The sequence below is a fragment of the Mustelus asterias genome, chromosome 1 (genome assembly GCF_964213995.1).
Source record: "Mustelus asterias chromosome 1, sMusAst1.hap1.1, whole genome shotgun sequence".
Taxonomy (NCBI): Eukaryota; Metazoa; Chordata; class Chondrichthyes; order Carcharhiniformes; family Triakidae; genus Mustelus; species Mustelus asterias.
Window position 1 is genome coordinate 131,933,770 of NC_135801.1, and position 20,339 is coordinate 131,954,108.

Here is a 20,339-nt window from a genome sequence, read left to right on the forward strand (position 1 = left end):
AAATAAAACATGTTTTTAAGGATGCACCGAAGTAATTTACAATGAGCTGTTTGCTTTTGAAGTTTGTACATTTTCAGGTTGTTAGGTTTTATAGAATTTTAGAAGTCACTCCATTTTATATTCAAAACTGGTTGCTTTTACCACTGTTGTCTGCAAACGGTCTGAGAAGTTTTACCCCCCCCGCCCCCAAACTTGTTCCTCATTCTTGGAGATTTGATTTGCAGACCAAGCTGTTGTCACTGGGACAGCTTTATACTTTGATCTCAAAGAGTCTTTTGGGAGCAATCAGAGGATTTGCAGAAGTTTTTTTTTGCCAAGAGTACATGAGGCCTGCAGATCAGGGGCCAGCAGTGCAAACTTAATTCTAAACTTTTACAGTGCGTTTAGAAATGGTGCAATGCTGCAGGGTTAACATCAGGTGGCAGACATTTGCCGTCTTCTCTTTACCTTAGTTTGAGTCCTTTTGGAACCAAACAAAAACTTGTGCCACAACACTAGGGGGAGCATTTACTACATATGCACAGTGTCAGCTGGCTGAATCAAAACAAAACAAGTTGGCTTAATATACGCTAACAAAGTTCAAGTTGCCCATTTTTAAGTCTGCGCAGTTAACAAATTACAAGTGCTTGTATCTAGTTTAGCAACTTATTTTAGAGATACAATTAGGGCGGCACAGTGGTTAGCACTGCTGCCTCAGCTCCACAGACCTGGGTTTGATTCCCAGCTTGGGTTACTGTCTGTGCGGAGTCTGCACGTTCTCCCTGTGTCTGCGTGGGTTTCCTCCGAGTGCTCCGGTTTCCTCCCACAGTCCAAAGATTTGCTGGTTAGGTGAATTGGCCATGCTAAATTCTGAGTATATCCAAACAGGCGCGAGAGTGTGGCGACTAGGGGATTTTCACAGTAACTTCATTACAGTGTAAATGTAAGCCTACTGTGACTAATAAATAAACTTTAATTGCTAAATATGCTGTCATTCAGTAACTAAAGATATCTAATCGGGAAATTTCAATGTGAGATTTCCAACTTCGAATGAACTAATGTCATCGTAAAAATCAATAAAGTATTTGGATTAAAATATTGAGGAAATAAATTATTTCCTCCTGCAGGATTTGGAGCACTGACCCTGGAATTAAGAACCTCATTATCTACCAACCAAGCTACCCAGACTGAGAACTCGGCATAAGTCCATAACAGATGGGAGAGAAATTGAATTCAATATAATTCGCTTGTATATTACTCATGAAAATGAACAAATGATCTGATTTCCATTTTCTCCATCCTACTAGTAAATGCCCATAAAGCTCGTTATCACACTTTCACCACCTGTTTTCTTTATCAGTCCTTCCTTCATGCAGTACTGTCTTCCGGTCTTGTCCCCCTTGCTCAGTACTGCTACACCCCAGCACACTACTCCATGGCCTGATGTGCTATTTCCAATATTTCCAGGTACTCTGGCTCCAAGCAATTCCCAACATTCCCCCTTAACACAAGATCAAAATCATTCTACGTTACTGCTATAGTGTTATAATCCATGCATCAGTGCACTATATCATAAATATATTGTGCCATCTTAAAGCAGGCCAGTACAGCTATATTTTCATCTCATGATGTTCCTAATGTCAGGCTGAAGTTTGCCAAAGCCTTGTAATAAAAGCAAAATACTGCGGATGCTGGAAGTGCAAAATAAAAACAGAAAATGATGAAAAGACTCAGCAGGTTCGTGACTACTCAGATACTGTAGCAGTCCAAGTCCAAATACAGCAAGACCTGGACAATATCCAGGCTTGGACTGACAAAAGATAAGTGACATTTGTGCCCCACAAATGCCAGGCAATGACCATCTCCAACAAGAGATTATCTAACCATTGCCCATTGACATTCAATGGCATTACTGTAACTGAATCCCCCATGATCAACATCTTGGGAGTTACCATTGACCAGAAACTGAACTGGATTAGCCATATAAATACTATGGCTACAAAAGTAGGTAAGAGGCAAGGAATACTTCACCACAGCCTGACCAGTATCTACAAGGGACAAGTCAGGAGTTTGATGTCATATTTTCCACTTGTCTGGATGAGTGCAGCTCCAACAACACTCAAAAAGCTTGACACTGTCCAGGACAAAGCAGCCACTTTGCTACCCCATCTACAAACATTCACTCCCTTCAGCACGGATGAACAGTAGCAACCGTGTGTACATCTACAACATGCAGGAACTCACCAAGGCTCCTTAGACAATGCCTTCCAAACCCACGACCCCTACCATCTAGTAAGACAAGGGCAGCAGATACTTAGGAACACCACTGCCTGAAGATTCTCCTCCAAGTCACCCGCTATCCTGACTTGGAAATATATCGCCGTTCCTTCACTGTCGCTGAGTCAAAATCCTGGAACTCCCTAACAGTGGAAGTACCTACACCTCAGGGACTGCCATGGTTCAAGAAGGTGGACCTTCTCGAGGGCATCTAGGGATGGGCAGTAAATGCTGGCCTACCCAGCAATACCCACATACTGTAAATAAATTTTTAAAAAATAAACCGTTCACGTTTCAAGTGGCTAGGATTTCTTCAAAGTTCTGAAAAGTCATATTGGACTCTCAATGTCAACTCTATTTCTCTCTCCACAGTTGGTCCTCAATCTGCTGAATGTTTCCAGCACTTTGTTTTTATTTGCTAAAGCCTTGTTTGCTGGAACATATTCTGCTTCAGTTCCGTTACAAGAAGTTTGGAATTTTATTTTGTTTGTGTTTAATGCGATACCAGTCTCTTTATTGCAAAGGTCTGTGGTTGAGTGTTTTCTGAAAATCAAAATATACCACCTGCAATATTAAAAAGCACCTTTGGCTTGTCCAGTGAATAGTTCTATAAAGATGCCAAGTCAGCCCACTTGAAATGAGCTCCACTCCAACAGAGAAATTTGTAAAAATCCAAAACTTTAATGTTATTGTTCTCCAAAAATATTTTCTTCTATGATCTTTCAACAAAGATGTACTCAAACAAATTGAAGAGATGATTGAGCAGGTCCTGCCGTATCACAGCAACCAAATAAAATCTGAAACACATTCCTTTTTATTACATTCACAAATAGTATGCCTTTAATTAACCAAAGTTGGCTTGGAAATAAGTTTACTTCCTTTCTTGGCTTGTATCTCCATGCAGACTTATTTCCTTTTTTATTTAATTTCCACTTCAGGTTCGGGATCTCTCCATTGCCTACCTACTTGTGGGATTAACCTATATGTATGTTGCAGTGATGACATTTGCTGCATTTCCCTCCCCAGAACTATCCAAAGACTGCATTGAGCCGGTATGTAATTCTGAAATTCTTTAGTGGGGGGAGAAAATGTTTATGTTAGTTTAACATTTTGCTGGCAACAAGGGCATCAAGAATAGAAGGAGAGGGAGTTATTGAAGCAATTCCAGCCTCAGAGTTACTGTGATAAATGTATAACCAAAGACAATGCATTTGAGTTTGAAAATATAATTATAAGTGATTTGAATTTTTCTGGGATTGTTGAGACAGGAAGTGGTGTTGGAAGAAGTAGAAAATTCCAATACAAATCCACAAATTGGACTGTCCTGGTACACCCATTATTTTAGCCTGTTCCTGCCTGACTGAACTACTTTCTTCCTATCTTGACACTTCTTCTCCCCTTGTCCTGTCTCTTCAACACTCTGCAGTTTCCTGGGCTTAACTGCTTCTTCCTTATTATGGACATCCAATCCCGCTAGACTTCTGTCCCCGACCAGGATGATCTGATGGGCTCTCCCCTTCTTCCTTGAATGGAGGCCTGAACAATCCCCATCTCCACCTGACTGAAATCATTGAACAATTTCTCCTTCAACTTGACTTGCTTCCTCCAAATAGAAGCTGTGGATATGCGTACCTGCCTGAGCCCCAGTTATGCTTGTCCTGTGGGATATGTGGGACATTCCTGGCTCCTTGCACATGGGTGCTGTATCATGGTCTCGCCTGGAACTGGAAAAATTAATCGCTATTTCTGCCGACTCCAGTATGAAACAACAACCAAACACATCTTCTGCACCCCTCACCTTTTAAAATTCCGAAGGGACCATCACCCCCATGACACCCTGATCTACTCCTCTATCATCCCCAGCACCTCCTTCATTTCCCATGGCACCTTCCCATGCAATTGCAGGGAGTGTAACACCTGTCCCTTACCTCCTCACAGTCCAAAGCCCCAGACACACTTTCCAGGTGAGGCAGTGATTTACTTGTATTTCTTTCAATTTAGTCTACTGTGTGCACTGCCCACTGCCACAATGTTGTCCCTTCTACACTGGGGCAACCAAACATTGACTAGGTGACTGCCTTGCAGAACAGCTGAATTCAATCTGCAAGCAACTGGAAGGTCAGGGTACATTTCAATTCACCTCCTGCTCTCCTGCTGACGTTTCTGTCCACAGCTTGGTACAATGTTCCAGTGAAGCCCGGCCCAGGCTTGAGAGACAGCACCTCATTGTTCACTTGAGCACTTTGAGTTCACGGTAGTCCAGAAGGCTGCAATTTCACCCTCAAGAGCCAGTCTGCACCTTATGTTTTTGTTTTCATACAGCACTGACTTTTTTGCTACTCACGCATGCTTTATTTCTTGAAAAGCTATCATTACCACACCCTTTGTTCCATGACTTCTTTGTCATTTCACCTTCCCTCCCCTCTAACCTATCCCTCATCTTTTTTGTTCTACCTGCCCCTCCCCTATCTTTCAACAGCATAAAACAGTCACTTTCTGTTTTGAAAAAGAATGGATTCCATGTTCGCTGTCTTTCTCTCTCCATATATGCTGCCAGACTGGCTGAGTTTTTCCAGCACTTTGGCTGCTGGAGATCTGAAATAAAAATGCAATATTTTGCTTTCATCCACTAGAAGTATGCAGAGTAGGCAAATAATGAAATTGCTAAGAGTGTAATGCTGATTTGATGCAAGTGTTGCCATTTAGAGTTCACAGCTCCAGCACAGTTTAATATGCATTTATCAGCACAAGGAACGTGCCCTTGCCCCTCCAAGAGATGATGAACTAATTCCAATTTAGTGGCTAATTGATTTCAGTTAGCTGTTGCTGCAATTGTGGGAGCATTTAATAGTTTCCCGAGTTGTTTAAAGTTGCTTACGTCTACAGTGAATGGTGTGGCAGATGCTTAAAGTCTTGGTCATGTCTTCAAGGATTCTGTACAAATTACGTCCTCCCAGATGCGTGCAGTAGATTGCACTCCTTTGGCCTACAGCTTTGCAAAGAGGAGGAATAACATGGGGAAAGAGGACTTGCTGCAAAAGCAGTGCTTGCACTGGGAAGCCATGTAGGTTGCATACATAGAAACAAAGAAAATAGGAGCAGAAGTAAACCATTTGGCCCTTCAAACGTGCTCTGCTATTCAATATGATCATGACTCATCCTCAATTCCATACAATCACCCCAGAACCTTTGATGCCTTTCAAGTCGAGAAATCTATTTCCTTAAATATATTCAGTGACTTGGTAAAGAATTGCACAAGTTCACACTGAGTGAAGACGTTTCTCCTCATCTCAGTCCCAAACGGTCTACCCCGTTTCTTGAGACTGTGACCCCTTGTTCTCGACCTGCCCCAATCACAGGAAACAACATTCCTGCATCCAGTTTGTCCAGCTCTCAGAATTTTGTTTTGATTAGATTCTCTACCCCCGCCCCACCCTCATTCTTCTTAATTCCAGTGAATACAGGCCTCGGCAGGCTATTCTCTCATCTTTTGACAATCCTGCTATCCCAGGAATCAGTCTGGTGAACCTTCACTGCACTCCCTCTATGGCAAGTATATATTTTCTTTGATCAGGACATCAAAACTGCACATACTACTCCAGGTGTTGTCTTGCCAAAGCCCTCTACAGCTGCAATAAGGCATCCTTGCTCCTGTACTCGAGTCCTCTTGCAACGAAAGCCAACATGCCATTTGCCTTCCTAACTGCTTGCTGTATCATGTTTGTTTTCAATGACTGGTGTACAAGGACACCCCGGTCCCTTTGTACATCAACATCCCCCAATCTGTCACCATTTAAATAATACTCTGCTATTCTGTTTTTCCTTCCAGAGTAGAAAATTCCACATTTATCCATGTTATGCTGCAACTGCCATATATTTGCACACTCATTTTGTCTAATCAGCTTGATCATTCTCCTCACCACTCGTATTCCCACTAAGTTCCATGTCGCAGAAAACTTGGAAATATTACATTCGGTTTCCTCCAAATCATTGATGTACATTTTAAATAACTGGGGCCCAAGCACTGATCCCTGTGGGACCACGCTAGTCACTGTACGTATATAACAAAAGTACTGTTGCCGCACAAAATGTAATGGAGTAGCTCATTGGGATACCTAATGCATTTTCTATCTGAACTGCTCTCTGTCAGGAGGGTTTCTAGGGGATTATGGTGGCCTGTTACATGCTGTACAATATCACCATCATGAGGACATAGCTCTTGCCACTAGCTAGTTGGGGATCAGAAGAGGAAGAAACTAACAATCTCCTTTTCTGGTTGGGTTGTCTGTGATCTAGTTCTCCAACTGCATTATCAGTAAACACAACCCCAATTCCCCATTCAACAACTTACTGCCCTTTTGCTTTATCAACTTGGCCACATTATAAAAATTAAAGTCAAATACAAGAGGAAACATCCTCCAGTTCCCTCAAGATCTTGTGTTTCAATAAGATCACCCCTCATTATTGTAAACTCCAATGGATATATGTCAAATGCGTTCGACCTTTCTTCCTAGGGTTAAACTTTTCAACCCTGAAATGAGTTGAGTAAACTTTCTCTGAACTACTTCTAAAGCAATTATATATTTTTTCAAGTAAGGAGACCAAAACAGGATGCAGTACTCTTGATGTGGTCACACCAAGGGCCTGTACAGCTGCTGTAGAACTTCCCTATTTTAATATTCTATTCCTCTTGCAAAAAACACCAACATTCCATTTGCATTCCTAATCACTTGATGTACCTACATACCAGCTTTGACTCGTACGAGAACATCCATCATTCTGTCAGAATCCTGCAACCTTCCTCCACTTAAATAGTATACTACTTTGCTAAGTGACGAAGTTCACATTTACCCACATTATACAGCATCCACTAAATTTTCGTCCATTCACTTAACCTGTCCATATAGCCTTGCAGACACTCTACTTCCTCTTGACAACCTACTCTTCTACCTATCTTTATCATTAATATAGCTACTATACATTTGGTCCCATTGTTTAAAAAGTTGAGCATCCAACACTGATCTCCATGGCACTCCACTAGTTGCAGCTTGTCAATCTGAAAAATACCAATTTATCCTTACTCAATGCTTCCTGTTAGCTAACCAATCTTCTATGCCATGTGCTCTTACCTTGAGTGTTAACTGTTGGTGTGGTATCTTTTTAAATGGCTTTTGGAAATCTTTGTATGCCATAACCTGTCCTGGTCTCCCCATGCCGACACTATAGTTAAGAAAGCCCACCAACGCCTCTACTTTATCAGCTACGTGTTATAGCATGTCAGCTACGACTCTCCCCAACCTTTACGGATGCACTATGAAAGCATTCTTTCTGGTTGTATCTCAGCTTGGTATGGCTCCTGCTGTGCCCAAGACTGCAAGAAATTACAAAAGGTTGTGAATGTAGCCCAATCCATCACGCAAACCAGCCTCCCATCCATTGACTCTTCCCGCTGCCTCGGCAAAGCAGCCAGCATAACTAAGGACCCCGCGCACTCCAGATGTGCTCTTCCATGTTCCACCGGGAAAAAGATACAAAAGTCTGAGGTCACGTACCACTTGACTCAAGAACAGCTTCTTCCCTGCTGCTGAATGAACCTACCTTGCATTAAGTTGATCTTTCTCTACACCCTAGCTATGACTGTGACACTACATTCTGCATTCTCTCATTTCCTTTTCTATGAACGGTATGTTTTGTCTGTATAGCGTGCAAGAAACAATACTTTTCACTGTATGTCAATACATGTGACAAATCATATCTAATCTACCGGTTCCCCTTTATCCACCTTGAGTGTTACTTTGTCAAACAAATTCTAATAAATTAGTTGAACACGATTTTCCTTGCATAAAGCCATGTTGGCTCTGCTTAACAATGTTGTGATTTTCTAAGTATCCTGCTATAACAACCTCCGTAATGGATTGTAGTACTTTCCTACTTCCCCAATGACACTGTAACGCTAACTGGCCTATAGTTTCTGCTTTCTGTCTCTCTGCTTTCTTGAACAAAAGTGTTACACCAGCTGTTTTCAAATCCACGGGACTCTTTCAGAATCGAAAAGAATTTTGGAGATTTTAACCAATGTATTTACTGTCTGTGCCGCCACTTATTTAAGACCCTAGGATGCAGGCCATTTGGTCCTAGGGACTTATTATCTTTTAGGTTCAATAGCTTCCATGCCATCCTTTTCCCTGACAATTGTGATTGCTTTAAGTTCATTGTGCCTTATCACCCCTTATCTTCAGAAGGTTTTCTACCTGTTCAACAGCTTTGTAATTTTCTTGTATCACATTATCATTTCCCCAGACTCGTCCTCTAGAAAACTAAACCGAGCTTTGATTGCTCTTTGTCTATTTAAATACTTGTTGAAACTCTTATCTGTTTTTCTATTTCTAACTAGTTTCCCCTCATACTCTTCTTTCTTGTTTCAATTTCCTGGGGCTGTGCTTCAGCGATCCCAGCAATATAAAGAACAAAGAACAGTACAGCACAGGAACAGGCCCTTCTGCCCTCCAAGCCTGCACTGATCATGATGTCTGCCTAAACTAAAATCGTATGCACTTGGGATCCTTTTCCTTCCATTTCCATCCTATTCATATACTCGTTTAGATGCCCTTTAAATGCCGCTATCATACCTGCTCCCACCATCTCCTGGGCAGCATGTTCCAGACATTCACCAGCCATGATGCCCTGTCAGCCCCTTTGATCACAGAAATCTAGAGTTATGAAGACAACACTTTGAAATTCATGGCAGCAAGGTGCATAGACTACAGTCTAAATTTTCTTGGATTTGAACAAATTTAGTAGAGATGCCTGCAACAAGATGAGTAAAATATAGCCTCTGGCTCTCCTGCTATGTATATCTGCTCTAACTGTATGAAGATGCCTGCTCTGGTTCTTGGCCATTTCTAACAGGCTGATACTTGATTCTTCCAGTTTTATAGGCATTTAACCCGTGGCATGTAATACTGGCAGTGCTGGCATTCCCAGTCTGGTTGGTTGCTGTCGTTTACATTCCACCCAAAAGATGATTCCTCTGACATTGCAGCACTCTCCGTATTGTAGAGTCACCCTCTTGCATGCGAAGTTCTTGGCATCTGATTTGGATAACAAGGAGTTAAATTAGTACCTAGCAAATCCATAGAGAGCTAAGAACTGTAAGGACACAGTTTAGTTACATACAGCCGCAGATTTGAATGTAGAGATACCTGTGATAACGTGTTTCCAAAAATACAATTGGAGACTTGCTAGGGAAGACTGAGTAATGATGAGTTATAAAGGGTGCAATTGGTTGATATTTATCCAAGTTTCATGGACATTGGTGTTTAAGCATCTTTAAAGGGGCTTGTTTACACTTTTGTAGGAAGGACACATTTTTGAATGGTTAACTAAAAAACTAGTAAAGGACTTCTGGCAAGCAATTTTCTGTAAAAACGCACAATGCAAACCCTTCCTCTGTCAGTGAGCCTGTGTTGTGAACCTTGAATTCCTGTTTTTCATCTCCCCATAATGAGTTGATTTTGCCACCTGACGCTCCCTTCACAGCAGGTGGTCTTATGATATGTTCATAAGACTGTCTCCCCTGAGCTTTTGTCTGCTTCTCTTTTATTTCTGTAACAATTTGTTAATCTCTTTTCCAGAACTTTCTGGACAACCTGCCAAGCAGTGATGTCCTGGCCTTTATTTCCAGAGTCTTCCTGCTGTTTCAAATGACAACCGTCTATCCACTACTGGGCTACTTGCTTCGAGTGCAACTACTGAGCCAGTTGTTTGGAAACGTGTATCCCAGGTGTGATGTAATTCAGTATTTTCTTTCCAGCTACTTTAACAGTTTGATCAGCCAGTTTATACGGTGCAGAAAACTTTCCAAGTTGGGCGTTGCAACACATTCTGAAAGTTGGCCGTCTCCTGACCTAGATAATAGCCAGATCTTTTGTTCCAAGTATTACATCATAGATTTAAATCTGGTGGGAGATTTGGGAAACGAATTACTGTGCGTTTGCTTGGCACATGGTTGGTTGTTTTTTCTGGGTTCAATGTCATAACAGCATAGAATTTCTTTTAGCTTCAGTCCAGTCACCTCGCTAAACTAGAGGCCATTCCTCCTGTTGTTTGTACTGGTTCTGTGCGTGAGCAATCTCGGCCTGTTCACTTAACCCTTCCCTTTTACACCCATATTTCTTTCCTGTTCAGGTGCTTAAACAATTCACTTTTTTAAAAGCCACATCTGAATTGCCTCCACCACTCTCTGTCAGTGCATTCCACATCCTAATCACTCACTGCTTGAAACTGTACTTTCCTCTTTATTGGTTCTTGTGCCATTCACCTCCGATCAGTGTCCTCTCAACCCTCCCCCAATGGGAACACTTTATACCTATCCACTCTTGTTTTGACTCCTCCTGATTTTGAGCACCTCTATTCAATCTCCTCTCAACCTTTCCTAAGGAGAACAACACGAGCATCAACAATTTATCCACAACTGAAATCCTTCACTCCTAAAACCATTCTTGTAAATCCTTTGTGCACTCTCTCTGAAGCCTTCACATCCTTCCTAAAGCATGGTGATTTGAATACTCGAGGTGAGGCCATATCAAAGTTTTATAAAGGATCATCATCATTTGTAATGAAAAAGCAAAATGTTGTGAATACTGGAAAACTGAAATAAAAGTTGAAAATGCAAGAAGTACTCTGGTCTGTGACCTGATCAGATGAAGGATCTTTCTCTCCCAATCCTTTTGTATACTTTTTTTAGTGCTATATCCTGGTTCCCATTCCCTGCCTGGTTAACTTAAGCTGGCTCCCTAACCACCCAGCCTAGGGCAGTGGTCCTGGCAACCTAATCTGCCTGTATAGGTCCGATTTCGCAGAACTGGTCCCAGTGTATGAGGCATCTAAGCACAAGTCGCACAGTTATCTGTAATAAAAACACAATGCTGGATAAATTCAGCAGGTCTGGCTGCATCTGTGGAGAGAAAAACAAGAGTTTCTTGGGACCACTCTGTTTTTCTCTCTCCACAGATGCTGCTAGACCTGCTGAGTTTCTGGCATTTGTTGGATTTCCAGCATCCGTGGTGTTTTGCTTTGATCTCATTTCTGTTCTATCCACTTATTTCTGTACTTACTAATGCACAGCACTGGAGTAATCTAGAGATAGAGGTCTTGCCTGCTGCTGTCTTTTCTCTGTAGCTAAATTGCATGCAAGATCTTGTTCCTCTTTCTACCTATGTTGTTGATATTGATATGGACTGCATCCTCTAGTATCAGGATCAAGGGTGTCACTGAGCAGTTGCAGAGCACTCTGGAGGGGCTACGGGTGAATAGCCAGAGTGACAGCATACCATCGTGGAATCACATGGCTGTCGAAACCCCTGTATGTTAGCCTGACGTCTCCTATCACTATTACTTTCCCAGTCTTACTCCTTTACCCGCATCCTCCCGCCCTGCCAGATGTTGCAATGTTGAGACTACCTTGGACTTGCTCTAGCTGCAGTCTTCAAAGAAACAATTAGCCTTGATGGCATACAGAACTGAATATGAACTGGATAGCGAGGTACACTTAAGAGAATCCTGCATGTCTGCCTGGTCCTGCTTGACTGTCTAGCATAACTTGAGAGTTTTGTGGATAGCATGTTACTGGATGTGGTCACTCCACAGCTGAAGAATGTGCAGGCAGAGAGGGTCTGCCTTGCCTGCACTTTCTTAACTGTGGGGTAGCCACATCCAGAAAAGCAGTATCCACAAAACTCTCAAGTCATGTGGATGTATTTTGTGGATGCCAGCTATTTTGCCAAGATTGAGTGAGTCCCGACGGGTGGGGGGGCAGGCAGGCAAAGTTATAGGAATTTTGAATATTGGGAAGGATTAAATGAAGATTGGAAAAAAGCAGCAATTAAATGTGGCTTCATAGCAGAGTACGAGCAAAATTACTAGGTACCACGAGTGGCTACCAGAAATAAAATGCATAGATTTCTATAAATTCTGTCAAAATGTCCTAAGAACCAAAAAGGAGTAATTTTGTTCAGGTGGCAGCAGTATCACTCCATTTGCTGAATGTGAATACTGCTACCAGATTTTAACTGCAACCTGAATCCTCCAACTTTGGGAGAGTGGAGGTGTGTGTGAGATGGTTATCAGATAAGGCAGACTCACAATGGTTCAGCCACAAGGAGCCATAGCTCAGTTCAGTGGGATGGTTCTTTGTTCTTGTTAGATTCTGCATTGTAATACCCTGTAACCAATTGTTCCACCTGATCCAGCTCATACTCAACAACTACCAAATGAAGCCCAGCCAGTCAGTACTGTTACCACTACTAGACTACTTCAATTACATTTTTAACATCTCGTTTCCAAATGTTTTACTGATTTTTTTTTTTCCTCTCTCCCTCAGTTTTTTTCACGTGTTCATCCTAAACATTGTAATTGTGTTAACTGGAGTCTTTGTCGCAAGGTTCTATCCCAATATAGGAGCCATCATAAGGTATTTGTGCAGCCATTTTTAGTATTTGAAATCAAATTGTATTGTATCAAAAGTTCAGCAGAACTATTGAAACTTTAAAGTGATGTAGAGCAGTTATTGTGAAATCTTTTTGGTTGAAGGTCTTCTCAAATAGACTACAAAACATGGATTCCTCCTCCACCCTCCCCCAATGCGCCCCTCTAAATTTTAATGCTGTATAGTAATCATGAAATACATGTGTTTTAATAATGCTTTAGGGAAGCAGGTAAGTACTTGCAGCTATCCGTGAGAAGGGTGTGCCTGCCTAGGCATGTACCACTTAAATATTATTTTAAATCTCCCTTCTTGATGAGGTTGAATTCATCTGGTACAAAACAAAGTGCTGGAAAGCTGGTCCAGCAGTATCTGTAGAGGGAAACGGAGTTAACGTTTTGAGTTGAATGTGACTTCAAAGTTGAAGAGAGGTAGAAATGTGTTGGGTTTTATGCTGCTGAAAGGGTAATGGGGAAGAACAGCAAAAGGGATAGTGCATAGGGCAGGAAAGATGATGGTTATAATAATGCTAATAATTATGATAATGGTTATATTATATATCATATACAATATATATTATATAATAATTATGATAATGGTTATAACTTCTTACTGTGTATACCCCAGTCCAATGCCGACATCTCCACATTATAATAAACAAAGCATTAGTCCAGAGTGAGTGTTAATGACAGAATAATAAACACCTGTCTGAAAGCATAAAAATGAAAACAAGGCACAAACCAATACATGGTAAACAAAAATCAAAATGGGAGAGAGAGCTCATGGTTTAAATTGTTGAACTCAATGTTGTAGGAACAGTGTAGAAGGCTGTAAAGTACCTCATCAAAAGTTGAGGTGCCATTCTGCGTTGAGCTTTACTGGAACATTGCAGTGGACCGAGGACAGATGTGAGAGCAAGGAAGTGAATTAAACTTGGTGGGTGGGGGAGTGGTCATGCTTGCAGACTGAGCAGAGAGGTGTTTCACACGAATCAGCCAGTCTGCATTTGGTCTCCCCAGTGGAGAGAGGCAACTACATTGTAAACAGTGAATACGGTATTCTAAATTGAAAGTACAAATAAATCCCTTTCACCTAGAAAGGAGTTTTGGGGGCTTTGAACAGCAAAGAGAAAGGTGGTTAGTGAGGTGTTAGACCTCCAGCTGTTGTGTGGAAAGGGGACACCATGTTGGTTGTGATAGAGGAGTAGACCAGCATGTTGCAGAAGGAAAGGGCCCTTTGGAATGATGGGTGGCGAAGGAAGATGTGTGCCATGCGATCCAGTATTTTGCTTTTGCTTTCAGCAGAGTATACGCACACCTCTGATGTCGCCAAGTTTTGATTGTGTAAATGTTTGCATGTACTTAGTCCCAATAAATTAACCCACAATGAGTATGCGCAATCCTTTGAGTAATTGGTGTGTTTATATCATTATAAAAACACAATCATCATCTTGATAACTGCAAGTCTAACTGGTGATATTGGTCTAACTCCCAGTGCTGCTGCTTGTGCACGCCTCCAAGGTAAAACAGCCAGACCATTCTGTACTTCACACTTGTGGTTGCTCTCCGCTGGCAACAAGCCCACTTCCGGCTGCTACAGAATTGATTTTCTGTTTCACTTCCCCAATTTGTGGATCATGATGTGGAGTATTATTTTTCAAGTATTGATTTAAGTATGTTACTACATGCCTTAAAGCTAAGGAAATACCTTTCATAATTCCGGTCTTTTAGCTGTGGTACTTGTCTCATAGACCAGACCAGATGCCATCAATAAATTCCAATCCTTCAAATTTCTGACCAATATAAATTAATACATTCCAGTTGCAACTTGGTTCAGTGATGAATCAAGAGTTGCTGTGTTCATTGAGGTTAGACAATGACTCTGTGTAAAGACGAATCATTGACTCATGTAGAAATTAATTATTTAACTGCTTCAATTCTTAAAGCTGAACATTATTTGTTTGATACCTGGCCTTAAAATCACATCGATAAAATTGAAAATCTAAATTTTCTGACTTTTTCTCATTGACTTACTAAGTACGAAGACGGTTTCTATGCTTTAAAAATATAAATGTCCAGATTCCATAAACATAATTTTGTGGTTCTCTACAAAACAGCTGTAATGAATACAAAAGCAAAAAATGCTGGAAAATCTCAGCAGGCCTGACAGCATCTGTGGAGAGAGAACAAGAGCCAACATTTCAACTCTCAATGATTCTGACTTGGAAACATTGGCTCTATTCTCTCTCCACAGATGCTGTCAGATCTGTTGAGATTTCCCAGCATTTTCTGTTTTTGTTTCATATTCCAGCATCCGCAGTAATTTGCCTTTATAAAGATGTAAAGAATATTTTGATAGGTTTCTGTAACTAAGCAAAACTTTCCAGTGATCCAGTCATCGAGAGATGGTGGTGATGTAGAGCTGGCTGTCATCAGTCTGGAACAAAGAAGTACTTGTGAAAACTAATGCTTTGCCTTCAGTCTGTCACTGAGGGGCAGATCTAGATGCGATATAGGAGGGCGTTATAGGGATAGATAGGTAGAATATAAATGTTAATGGTATTTGTACATGATTGGGACATTATACTTTAAAATTGAGAAAATGGTTACCAGCCAACAGACATCCATTTTACCCAGAATCCTTTCCATACCTACGTGGCTGGCACTGAACAAATTAAAAATAGCTGAATTTAATGAAAGACAATATTACTTCGTGTTGGTAGCTTCCACTAGAATTCTAGTGCTCCTGTCTTTTTTGGACATGGGTAACCAGAAATATTCACATTTTAAGCGCTTTATTCACTGCCAGAGGTATTTTTAAAAAGGAGAGAACACAATTTAATGGTAATGCAGTCTGGGATGGTCTATGAAGAAGGCACCCTTAAAATTGAGCTCAGTATATCATGAAAGTAATGGGCTTCTAATAGTTAGAGTTGAATGTTATCAGACACCTGGTACAAAAATGTATGCTATATAAATATAGCCTGTGCCGAGCTAGAAATTAACATAAAGGTTTAAAATCACTTTGAAAATTTGGTTGCAAGTAAATTTAATTAGGATTGATATTAAAACATGCAAGCATTTATTGACTAGACAAATTCTCTCAATGTTCACCTCAATATTTAAATTATAGTGAACTACCAAAAATAATCAGAAGGGAGGAATTTAAAAAAGGAGGCAACACCCATAGTTGCTAGAGATTATGTAATTTAGTGGGGTACAAAAAGCACAGGCTTTTCTTCAGAGAAGCAGCAATAATTAAGAAGAGCTTGAAGGGGAACCTTAAACCAAGGCTTCTCAGCCTTTTGAAGAGTTGGACACTTTAAACAGTTTTTTTTTGTGTCCTACTGTTCAGACAGTTAAAGCTACTCGGGGATTTAAGCTAATACTTGCTTTAAATATTTGATGGCTGGCCTAAGAGCTTTTCAGTCTGTAGCATTTTAAGTCTATTTTATTGGATTCTAAATTAGAACTAAGATTATGGTTTCCATCTTTCAATTGTGCAGTTCACTTGCTCAGACCCAGAACAAGTGTCAGTGGGAAATGGCTATTTTGCACTAGTGAGGATGATTATTTTGAGGGTGTGCTCCTGATCTGGAGTAACCCCCAAAACCAATAATTCACCTGAGGAGGTCAAGGATAGATCCTTGCGGCTCCAGAGATGAAGTGCAGGAGCAGGTAGAGAAACCATTGCAAGTGATGAGATGGTTAGAAGTGGAATCAGGTGAGAGTAACCCCATCCAGCTGGATAACAGGAGTGTTGAAGGAAGATGATGTGGGTCCATTGTGTCAAAGACTGAGTGACGGGGGAAAGTTTATCTTTGTCACAGTTGTATTTGTGGCTTTGATGAGAGCTATTAGTGAAACTGACAGGGACTATAGTATTATTTTGAGGGATTCAAACATGGAGTTCTGGGAAAAATGGGAATAGATTTGGGAGGTGATGGCATGTTTAGAGAGAAGAAAGGAGGGGGTCTGGAGATGGAATGGTGGGGTCAATTGTTTTTGGAGGAGGGGGTGATAACATATTTAAAGGGGGGAGCAACATCTAAAAACAAATGTTTAAATTGCAGCAAAACAGAGGCCAAGGGAAAAGGTTGGTAATCAATGGGACTAGGATGGAGAGAAGAGAGATGGGTCTTATGAACAAGATGAGCTCAAAGTGGGCATGAAGAAATATGTTTAATTAAAACTCATTAAATTAATAAATTCTGACTTTGTGCTGTTGTAATGCAAACAGGCAAGTTATCACCAATGTTGCACTACCAGTTTGATTCAAGTGATTTTGATAAATATTTGTTTTATCATCAATAAGTGCTTGAGTAAATGGAATAAAAAGGTGTTCAGCTTCAGAGGTGAATAATTACCCAGTTTCAAATTCCAAGATTTCTTTAGATTTGAAAACTAAATGCTATTAAGTTTGACCATCCATCCCTCTGGAGAGGTGGACCTTTGCATGATTTCACTTTGGGATGGTGACTGTGGTAGGGATTTCTGCATCCTGTAATATTGGACCCTTCAGGTGAAATGTAAGATGAAAAAATAAGAGATTTTTGTGTATCATTGTGTTTTTCTTTTAATGCAGGTATTCGGGAGCAACATGTGGCCTTGCCTTTGTATTTGTATATCCATCCCTTATTCACATGATATCACGCCATCGCAAAGGACAGCTGAGTTGGCCATCTGCGATCTTCCATAGTTTTCTCATAGTGCTTGGTGTGGTTAATCTCATTGCACAGTTCTTGATATGAGACCAGCAAAAAGAATACCAAATTTTAAGATAACTCATGAACCAAATTATATATGTTCTTAGAGAAGAATTGTAAATTCTATGTACTGTTCTCATATGCCAACACTTAGTGCCTTAAGTGGGATGATCAATTTGTTAATCAGTACTTGCACCCAGAGGCCTGATATTTCTCCTATTTTTATTATCTATTAATTTTGCCCTATAAAATGATTGGTATGGATCAGATATTATGGTGGCCCTTCATTTGATTTGCACAATAAAACCACAATAAGTAAATACACTTTCTGGTGTGTTTCATCATATAAATTGAAATTGGGTTCTGTTGAGCACTTCTAGAAACGATTCAAAGAATATACAAGATATAAAGTTACACGCACATCCTGTCAAGACTGCTTTTAAAAGCATATCTGACATCATTTTGATTTATTAAAGCCAGAATATATTTTTCTTTTTGCAAGCCACTACATCTGGCAGACAAGAAATATTTCTACAAGATTCCATTGGATCAGTTACCCTTTGTCTCGACATGTGGCTGTTTACTACATTGTATAGAGAAAAAATCCTTATGATGGATTTTGGCTGGAATGGTTTGAGGATATTTGGTCTATTGGTTTAAATTGTCTTGTATGCAAATACATAGGAATGAGAAGGTTCCAGCAACAACCACTCTAATGTTTGGGCACCCAAACCCATATAAAGCTACTTCAGTTGACTGATCTAAATTTTGACGGTCTGGATTAGTGGAACCCTTCACTTGGTGCTCGATTTTATAGCACTAGATTTTTCCCACTTATTTGGGCGAAAGTGTTGGCAGGCTTATATTTAGAAACTTGAATGGGCCTGGAACATGTGATCTTTTTGCTTACATGATGCCTATATGTAAATGTAAAAATACATTTTCAATTGTTATGCTCAACTGAATTTTTAGTGATTTGAACAGTTCAGCTAACTTGAACACGATGCCCTATTCTGTATCATGACATAATGAAGTTGACATCTTGTTTAAAAAAAAACTTAATTGTCATGCCATTCGAAGGAGCAAAAGTCTAAAAAGATTGAGTCATATGCTGTGCAAACAAGATGTTAGCTTATTGATGAGTTGCACTGGAGCTGATTATGCCAGTTACTGGCATCAAAACATTTAAGCTGGTTTATTTGTGCTGCAATTTTGGGTAAAACTTTCAAATTGGCAGACTGATCTGATCTGTAGACTGATGGCAGAACAGTAGAAAATACGAAAGAAGCAGTTGTGTTAATGATACAGCATGTGTGTGGTCTCCTCTTTTTTTAAAATAGTAATCATTGTAACGCAGCACCATGGAAGTGCTGGGACATGTTTTCTCCACTTCACTGAATTCCTCATCTGCATCACTGTCATATTGGGAAGTGATGTGTTGTTGCTGGGCTCTTAGTAATGCTCTGGGAGCAGGCCCAGAGTAGTTCAACTAGTGTGTGGCTGGGGAAACCAGGGGGATACAAATCTAGGTCATGCACCCAAAATTCTGTTACAGTTTCATTACCTATTGCTTTTCTTGAATAAGATATGGTGTAATAATACTTTACAGCTGAGTTAAACCATTGGACAGGTTCAACTTTGGGTAAATTTTACTGGAAATATTTAATTTGTGGTAAACTGGACACTTTGCATCATGTGATGCCCATTAAGCTGTATCAGTTTAACAGATACCATGTACTTCTGTTGCTGTCTTGCACAAGGCTTTTTGCCATCTTGTCAATTATTTTTCTCTCTGGTGCAGTGCACTTGAGTCTGTGAATTCATTATAAATTTAAGCTTGATTGTCTTGAGTTGCTCATTTGAATGGTACATGTTCAGCCAATAAAACATAGCATATTTAAACATGGTTTTCAAGGTGCATCTTTCAAGAAAAATGAGTGGAATAATAATTTAGTTAACTTTCATTTCTCATATCTATATGAACATTGGATAGAACACCACCTTGACCCAAGTTGCAAATGATTATTGAACTGAATTAATAACTGGGTTTGGAATTATATTTTCTTGCTGTCTTTTTGCCAGTATCCTATATTTATATTTTAAAATACTTTGAACTTGTGAAACATGTAGAATGATTGCATTAATAAAGTATCCCAATATTGCAAAGAGGTAGAGAAACGAATCAGCAATCCAGTATTCTGAATGTAGTAATGTGAGCTGAATTTTGTTTCTGGAACATGTGCAATAATGCTACGTTATACAATCTGATATGCCATTGCATTATGTAGATATTTGAACATATCACCCAAACTTTAGGAAGTAATGAGGCTCAGTAAGTGGCGCCCTTGCCTTTGAGTCCGAAGCTTTGGGTTCCAGTCCTGCTCAAGAAAAGGGCGTTCATGATGCAGTTAACAGTTTATTAATCAGCCTGCTAAGCTTTCCAGTGCTTCCCTACTATTCCCCAAAGGAAAAACTGTGCGCAAAGAAACAAGCCCAAATATCTGAGGAATTGTTTTCCTGCTTCAGATGTATCAAGAAGCTCTCTCTGGTACCAAGAGCAAGTAGACCATGGTCAGAATTCTCGGGCCATTCACCAGCACAAGCCAAGCCAACGAAAACGGAGAACTTGAAGCTCAGCCAAATCTCTTGTTTGCTGCAGCGAGACCAGAAATCCCAGTTGTGGTGAGTCGAAGAATCCAGCCCCTTGATTGTGGGTTTTCTCTATGCTCTGCCTTGACTCCAATTGCACAATTAAGTAACTGACAGCTAGGATTACTGTCTCACAGAAGAGAGTGCAAGTACTTAATGTTTGGATTGCAGGGTGAAATCCTTCAAGCAATTAGATGCCCTCTGTTCATTGATACATGTAACAGAGTGTCAGTTTACAATATTTTA

At 40.3% G+C, this 20,339-nt stretch overlaps 1 protein-coding gene across 6 annotated transcripts in view; it reads left to right on the forward strand.

Annotated features, from left to right (window-relative positions):
- The window catches only part of slc38a9 (solute carrier family 38 member 9), a 69,823-nt gene extending 50,208 nt beyond the window's left edge, over positions 1-19,615 (forward strand). For all 6 annotated transcript variants that reach the window (XM_078219124.1, XM_078219112.1, XM_078219131.1 and 3 more), the window contains 4 exons: positions 3,195-3,308; positions 9,891-10,039; positions 12,638-12,727; positions 17,324-19,615. In XM_078219124.1, the coding sequence (XP_078075250.1) occupies positions 3,195-3,308; positions 9,891-10,039; positions 12,638-12,727; positions 17,324-17,489 (519 nt within the window). In that variant the 3' untranslated portion in view covers positions 17,490-19,615. The remainder of the gene's footprint in view (positions 1-3,194; positions 3,309-9,890; positions 10,040-12,637; positions 12,728-17,323) is intronic.
- The last annotated feature ends 724 nt before the right edge of the window (positions 19,616-20,339 follow it).